Source organism: Perca flavescens, chromosome 10, assembly GCF_004354835.1.
Source record: "Perca flavescens isolate YP-PL-M2 chromosome 10, PFLA_1.0, whole genome shotgun sequence".
NCBI classification, from domain to species: Eukaryota; Metazoa; Chordata; class Actinopteri; order Perciformes; family Percidae; genus Perca; species Perca flavescens.
In genome coordinates this window covers 23,736,791-23,745,278 of record NC_041340.1, presented here as the reverse complement: position 1 = coordinate 23,745,278, position 8,488 = coordinate 23,736,791, and the positions used below count along the sequence as shown (strand labels likewise).

Sequence of the window (8,488 nt, the reverse complement as noted above, 5' to 3'; positions counted from 1 at the left end):
TACGCAGCAGAGGCATTTTTCTTCAGTATATATATTATACAGCCACAATGACCAGAGAGGACGTCCCCACCCACGACGAGTAAAGCTGAATCACAAGCCTAATCACTGCAAGTCAGACCATACAGCTACCATCACACCACTTTACATCTCCAAATCACATGGCTTGCAAGCTTAGGATACACAATGCAGGGGCAGAGTGTGGCGATGGCACCACCGTGATGCGTTGTGAACTGTTGAGTCGATAGTTCTGTTAGTTACGCAGTAGTGTTGATTATGCACGTTGCCGTTCAGTTTAATTCACTTTATTTTACATGAGCCGTTGTGGCGGTTGCAATGAAAAATAGAAACAAAGCACATTTCACAGTAGTATATATTTTTTGTTTCCTTTTTGTCACTGTTTGTTAAATACATACATAGAACAAGACAAATGGCTTCTACAATGAGGAAAATCTTGCTGGTGCAGTCAGTCCCAAAAAAAAAATAAAGAGGAAATAAAAATGCTGTTCCACCATTGTGAGTTAATTGTTTTACTGGTCAAACAGATACATCAGCCAACAGTGACTTTCAAGCTACGTGAGGCCTTTATTACATTATGGAGGAGCAATGGGTCACAATCAAGAGTTCAATTCAAGAGAGACCTCCACAGTTCCCTTCACCAGCAAATAAACCTTCAACACAGTTTGTTTTCCTGTGGTTTTTCCTCATGTATAATAGAAGTTTATTACCATTCTGAAATCAGAAACTGCCTATCTATACCATTTACCCACACTCACCCATCCATAATCATTCAACTGCTTCAGTCACAAAAAAAAAAAAAAAAAAAAAAGAAAAAGAAAAAGAAGCAGTCATCCAACTCAGTCGATAAAGCAGAGAAAAACAAACACTATAAAGTATTACTTACTTTAAAAAGATACGCCTATAACTCTGCAGGCATTTGCAAATGAGTTTCAATGAATGAACCTTTTTAAGAGGTGCTTCTTCGTGAGGATGTTCTCATTACTGACAGACTCCTCACTCTACTACAGGCTGTAGTTGGACCATCCTCGCTGGACTCTGTATACTACGCAAAGTTGGAGGGTCCGAGGTGGGTTACGGGATGGCCAAGGCTGTCCAAAGGAGCACTGGGATAAAACCTTAATGCTTATAATAACAGGCCAAGAGGCCAGGGACAGAGGAAAAAGGGCCAGAGCAAATGGTCCTGGAAATGCAAAGAGCTCCAGGGAACTTCATCCTTACTCATGAAGAAAGTGTGCGGTATCAAAAGTAGATCTGCTTGGCATGTGACGGATTCTGCTCCATGGGGCAGTACGGACATTTCAACCTGAGGACAAGACAGGGGAGGGGAGCAGGATGTTACACTGTGTGGTTTGTTAGTTTAATAGACCATATCAGCACTCGAAAAGTGTCCCTTCCTAGAAACTGTGAAGTCGCTCGGCTGAACATTACATTTTTTTTTAAATGTGAGAAACCACCAGATAATCGTTTTACGACATCCATGTTGCAACACCACTGTTGCAACATCCTTGTTGTCACACAATCTTTTTCTTTTTTGCACATCTACTACTCATTTCTACACCTACTTCGCTATTCAGACCACAACCTGCACTATCTATATGTTGACAATTTACTACATTTCAGCATTTAAATATTTCTGTCTATTCATATATATTGTGCTACGCTTGTTCAACATCACTATCTGGTCGACACTTTGCACATACTGTACATTGACTCTCTACTTCACCTCTGCATTTAACTTTTCATGTATACTGTGTTATTCATGTTTCTACCTCACTACCTAGACAAATATTTGCACTAACTGTATTTTAACTCTTTACTATATTCAGCATTTTGAGAGACCATGTTTACCGTGTTATTACTGATCCACATCACTAACTTGCCTACATCTTGCACTAACAGCATTACTATTAACTAGCATTCATATAGACTATTTATATATACACTGCATTATAACTGATCACTGGATCCACATCACTACCTTGACCACAATCTCATTTTGGACTAAATGTATTCTGACTCTTTACTACATTCTCAGCAATGTTGTAGATTGTCTATTTCATGTATATTATGTTATCACCATACCACTTTCGCATATCCATCAACTTATTTACACCTCGCTTTGTGTCGGCTTGAACTGCCTACTTAATCTATACCTTTATAGCCTATTGTATTTTGTTTTCTTGTACTATGTTGAATGTTACGCTTTTCTTGACCAGGTCGCCATTGTAAATGAGAACCTGTTCTCAACGGCCTACCTGGTTCAGTAAAAAAATTAAATGTTTTGCTATCCATTCCTATAAAGTGTGATTTTCTAACAATATACACAACCTTATCCTGCACATATATATATCAATCAACTGGCCTGTAGTGCTGACTTACTTTCCAGCATTAGTCAGTTTGTTGAGGGCATCTCTGGAGATGACGTGGCCACAGATGAGCTTCATGGGAGGATTGCTCTCTGAGGTCTGCTGCCTGAGGATCGGGCAGGCGAACACAGAGTGATACCAGCACTTCTTCCCGAGGTCGATTTCAATCTACAGGAACAGACATGATGACATGATTATAAGAATGGAAAGGAGGGATAGACATTGTCTGGAAATTCAGAGGGACTTACAGGCAGCTCATCTTTGTGCGTCCAGACTCCGCTGCACTGTCTCTGCTCGATCACCTGCTTGATGTTCATCAGCACTGGCAAGGCCATACAGCCTGATGCAAAACTGCAGAGAAATAGACATGGCAGCCTTGATCGAGTTTGACTGTAGTTGAAATTTTTAAGCATGCAGGCTTAAATAAGACAACAAGGTGATGACAATGCAATGGCACAGTTTAAACTTCATCCTGAACTGAAAAACAAATATACTAATACATTGTTTTAACTTTAGTCTTAACTTTGGTATAAACGTAAAGAATTTTAAAAAGGAACTCCGAGAAGATGTTTGGTGTGTTGTCCATGGTTTTCTAACCTAACACTGAGTGGAGACTCTACAGAGAGACCCAGTAAAGCGCAGGCGTCCCTGGTGAAGATGTTACAGATCTCGGCCCACTGATTTGTCTCCAGCAGACTGCGGTACGGAGAGTTATCAATGCCATGACGCAGGTACACCAGACTACCCATCAGAATCTGAATATCTGCAGGGACAAAAAGTACAGGTGTGGAACAGGTCAGCCTCAGAATAACCACCCATTTGCCTTAAGAACACTTTCATTCCTGCTTGGTTGTTATTATACAATAACTAAATTGTTGCGAGAGCCTCAAATTATTCCAAATTGAAAGAAAATGCATCTTAGCATCTTTGTGCGTTTGTGTCAGGAATGTCACAATGATGCCACTGTATACTGCCTACCTCTCTGGTGCTGAGAGGCGAAGGGCTGGAAGTGCCTGGCATACTGCAGGGCCTCCATTTGGTTGCCGATTCCCCCACTGAGCAGGCTGATGAAGTACAAGCGGTGCAACTTGAACTCTAGACTGCTGTTCAGGTCCAAAAGGCGCTGCCGATTCGTCACAGCCCACCTAAGAAGGCACAGACACGAATAAGTACAGACAACTACATTGACACTTATAATATAGTGATCAACACCCAAGAGGGAGTTCTTTTTGTATTTTTGCAACTATGAAACAACTTTCTCGTGTATGCTCATGTTTCCCGTGCTACGTTGGATTGATAGGATGTAGTGAATTTTAACGTAAAGCTAAAATGTCAATGTGTGAAAATAGTAATTTTATTCTCTTTACAAAGACGATGACGGTCTACATACTCTAGTGCTGGCCTGAGGTCCTGCATCCTCAGAGCTTCAAGGATTCTGTTCAGCTCCAGGAAAGGCTGCTTCATACTCATATCTATAACTACACCAGACTCCTAGAAAACAGACACAGGTATTTTTAGTTATCAAGAGGGCTCACATTAATTGTCCTGACAAAACAAAACAAGGATTACGCTAGATTTAAAGTCCCATAATGTTGCTTTAATTCATTCGCATTGCTACATTTCAGAAAGTGATCTTTAGGTTAGGGTTAGGTTGCGTTCACACCAAAAACATTGTGAAGGCTTCACAGTTACTTACCTGACAAAGGTCCTCTGCTACACTGAGCATCCCTTGTCTGTACAGGTGTTCCACAATGGTCTCACTCAGGTATTTCTGTCTCTCTGGGGTGTCCCACACCGTCTCTGCCACCACGGCACTGATCTCTGCATCAAAATTCTGCAGAGAAGCATATCAGAGGTTAAGTATATGTAGGCCAAATGATAAAATGTTGAAGAACGTTGCCACCTGTCCTTACCCTGTCAATGGCTTTGCCCACTTTTGACACACTGCCATGGATGTCCTTATGTCGGGAGGCTAGCATCTGAACTGTTTCTTTGATATTCTTACAACACTGTGCCATAGTCTGGGATAGGACTGATAAGTCTGCATCTTGTACTCCTGCAAGAGGGAAAAAGAATTGATGATGATCAATTATGATACAGCACGGATAAAGCAAACTAACAAAGCATCATTTTAATTTAAATACAAAGAAATGAAAACGGTTATGAACATGAAATCCAATTCACTTAAAATAATAATACATATTATGTCTTCATAGTGTTCAGTCTTTGTGTACATCGTTTTTTTCTTACCAAAAGCCACTAGCTGTCCTCGTATCTCACAGACACTGTGCAGGAGCTCGTCTAGCCTCTCCTCAGACTGGTGGCCATACATTACAAAGCGATGAAGCACTTTCTCCAGCTCCCGCTCAACACACGCGCACTGTTCCATGGTTTGGACTGGAACACTCACACACAAAACAACAACACCTAGATTTAAGAATAAAAGCAGAGAAAGATAGAAGTCAAAGTCAGTGAACTAGTAATACAACAATAAAACGTGTTTTTTTTTATTTTTTTTAGTGCTGCAACTAACATATTTTCATTGCAGATTAATGTGCCAATTATTTTCTCAGTCGTTTCATCAAAGATCAAAGAATGTTGAAAAATGTTGTTCTCAATTTCCTAAAGACCAAGGTGACGGCTTTTTTTTTTTTTGCTTTTCTTGTCCGACCAGCAGCACAAAACCCAAAGATAATGCAGTTTACGATTACAAAAAACACAGACAAAACAGCAAGTCCTCACATCTGAGAAGCTGTAACTAGGTTATGTCAATCAACTAATCGATTCAGTTCTTTTTTTTAACCTAAATACAAAAAGCATATACTTTTTTATAACAATCCCTTTAAATTAGTAGAATTGTGACCAAAATGTATTAGACAGGACCCCCTTGATGTTGAAAAATAAAACTTGTCAGGGCAATGTAATGGCAAAACCGTTTCTAAACTAGCAACCGGCCAACAGGCATGTCAATATTGATATATTAGCCCAGGTGATGTATTAGTCAGTCTTACACAATTCATGTTTTTGTTTTCTCTGTAGTTTGCTGCAGTGTATTCAACACAACATAAAATCCTACAAATCTGGATTGTGAACCTACAGTAAGATGTTCCATTCCATTATTTCAATATCACATACCTGCAGCATTTGACAAAACTGTTATCATACTGACAGCCCCATGATTATGACACAGCTGACAGCCCAAGCGATGAGGTACAATGTTTTAAAAAGGACCTTTGACTGCTGGTCGACAAGACATTAATTATTTCTTTTTAATCAAGAGAAGAAAAAGGCAAACAGTCCCAGTACTGCCCTGATTAAAAGTTTGGCCTGGTGTTAACACTTCCAACAACTAGCAAGGCCTTAACAACGTTAAACGTAGGCGCACAGTGCACTCTGCGGCCTGGTGTTTACTAGCTAACGTTGGTCGCCACTAGAGTCTCAACAATACGAAGGTAATTTAAGAATCAGGCAACGACAGAAAATGTGGATCAGGAATTTTGTTTGAGCAGCTGGTCTGCATTCAGATAGTATTAGTTTCTTGTTAGAACAACATCAAATTATTGATAGGTAGAGCTTTGCTGTAACTCATTGCTTATAAGCTGGATACAGAAAATGTCCACCTAGCAGTTAACGTTACCGCAATACAGCTAGCTAGCTAACGTTAACCAACATAAACGCAAACAACATTTAGCTAGCTATATTCCAATAGTGAAATACCAGATTTCATATTTTTATCACTTTCGAAAAATTATAAATACGAGGTGTCTAAAACTACTAGCTAACAATGTATTTTGATTCGATGCGGTAATTTATTAAATCAAGGTGTCGCACAGCTAACATAAACAAACGGTACCACAGTGGCTGGCTAGCTACAGAAGCTCGCTATTGCTAGCATCTATTTAGCTAGTTGATGTTAGCCAGCTGCTGACTGACATGGCCGGAATAATTTCAGGAGAGAATGACAACCCGCTCGTCTACATTATTTTGCATTACCCCAACACTTAAAACATCTATCGCCCCTTAACTGAATTATACGATATGTTTGAATAAACGCCACTCACCTATCCTGCTAATTAGTTAGCAAACATTAGCGTTAGCCACTTGCCTGTTATGGCAACACTTCACCAGCAGTCGTAATGCGGATCTTCCTGTGTCGCATTCTGCCTTAACTGGACATTTCACAATAAAAGTAATTTTCTCTGCGACATCAAACAATTGCACCTCTTAGCATACATTATGATTTTCACTTGAATCAGATTTCTCTCTTGCACACAGGTGTTTTGAAGCTGTCACAACGTAGCTATACTTTAAAGGTTGGCAGAGTATGGATACTTATGCGTCATCATGTAAACAACATTCTAATGTTATGGTCAATGTAGAGCCAGTTGTAACTATTTTATATACTGTATTGGGTAGTTCCATCTCTAGCAATGCATTATATTGTTTAAGCCAATCCTATAAATGTATGTAAAGTCTTGATCCGCAAAATAACTAGTAAGTAATAGCAGTCAACTCTATTTAGTGTAGTAAAAGATACATGTTTCATTATAAAATGTAGTGGACTGAAAATATACAGTATAACTATTGCTAATATTAGCAGTGGTAGAGGAAGTATTCAGATAATTTACTTAAGTAGAAATACTCCATAAAGTAAAAAGTCTGCATTGAAATGTCACTCAAGAAAATGTATTCTCAGGAAAATGTGCTTAAAGGATCAAAAGTAAAAGTATTAAATTGCCCCTATGAGTGTATATGGTATTAATGTCATACCATAATATAATATGATAAATAAAATATGTATAGATAATAATAGCCTAGTATAATAATAAGTACTATTATATAGCATTAGATTATTATTATTACTCATGCATTCATGTTTAAGCAGCATTTTATTCTTGTAATTGGTTGAGATGGAGCTGATATTTTTTTAATAGGGCTGACGCTAATGGTTATTTTCAATATGAATAAAGAATAAATGTATTGAATACATTGTTCTTAAAGTCATACTGTCATAAAGGAAAATGAACAATATTTATATAAACAAATTAATTTGTTAGTAGTGATAAGTATCCTAATGTTTTATATTTGTTTAAAGTTGTAGTTTCTGTCTCCCCACCATGAGGAATTCTAGTAATGACAACAAAACTGTCAGCGAACCTGATACAAGCCTTCCGTGATCGCGCACCACCCACACCCTTCCTCCACGCAGTTGCTAGTAGCCAAGGAGGACATGGAGGATTAAAAAAACATGATGGACTCTTCAGAAGAGGTAATTATCTTCACTTGATTTTCTGCCCGCAATAGTTGCCGGATGACACCAGTTTCTGAACACAGCCATACTGAGAAATACAGAGACAGTGTTGTGGAGCTGATAGTCTTAATTAGCTTTGTATCAGTTGGGCAATGGCTTGAATGTAACAGATGTTAAAAAGTTAGGCATTAAAGCTTTAACTTAACATGCTTATTTTAGACAATATGACTCCAGAAAAAAAATTATTTATGTTTACTAATGATTTTTAGTAATGGCTACGAATGTCAACTTGATTTGTCTACTGCATCCATTTACCGCTCTGGGTTAATACAACTTGACCTGATAAGGTTCACCTTTTGTAAAAACTTAGATGGTTTAAGGCAACAGGTTTTCACACACATTTCTAGTAAAGTCAACTAATTTGGAATAACAGTGCTCCACATGTGGATGCTGAGCATCAGCCTCTCTGCCAAGCCCCTTGATTTAGAAGGTTAGTATATGTTTGTCCGCTTATAGATGCCCATACAGCATATTGTTTATGCACAGCTTAATGGTATGTGTTGCATTGCTGAGGGTGGGTGAGGTCTTTGGACTTGAGCAAGCTGGCGTGACTAATCTATCAGTGATGTAGACTAAAGCTCCCCATTGCTGAGGTGCTCATCATTCTTTTCCTCTGACTCCTCCTCCAGTCTACTATGCTGCCATAGCCACATAGGTTCAAATTTATCAGCATGTGAATGCACTTTAGTTCACACTATCTCATATCCAGCACACACATACATGCATGTTGTCTGTCTATGAGTTCTAATCATATCATCCATCCTCTCTTTATTGCCTCATAAGAGTTCAGAGG

At 38.8% G+C, this 8,488-nt stretch overlaps 1 protein-coding gene across 2 annotated transcripts; it reads right to left on the bottom strand.

Annotated features, from left to right (window-relative positions):
• Positions 1 to 286: 286 nt before the first annotated feature.
• Positions 287 to 6,660, bottom strand: rmnd5b (required for meiotic nuclear division 5 homolog B). Of its 2 annotated transcripts, none has more exons than XM_028590081.1 (10): positions 6,490 to 6,660; positions 4,635 to 4,811; positions 4,298 to 4,440; positions 4,081 to 4,218; positions 3,775 to 3,875; positions 3,363 to 3,529; positions 2,982 to 3,147; positions 2,633 to 2,735; positions 2,398 to 2,552; positions 287 to 1,321 (listed from the first exon to the last, which is right to left on the bottom strand). In XM_028590081.1, exons 2-10 carry the CDS (start codon positions 4,771 to 4,773, stop codon positions 1,258 to 1,260), a joined length of 1,176 nt encoding a protein of 391 aa, XP_028445882.1. In that variant the 5' UTR covers positions 4,774 to 4,811; positions 6,490 to 6,660; the 3' UTR covers positions 287 to 1,257. The 2 variants fall into 2 exon arrangements, with proteins under 2 accessions (XP_028445882.1, XP_028445881.1); XM_028590080.1 differs by having other exon boundaries at positions 6,446 to 6,552.
• Between the last annotated feature and the right edge of the window lie 1,828 nt (positions 6,661 to 8,488).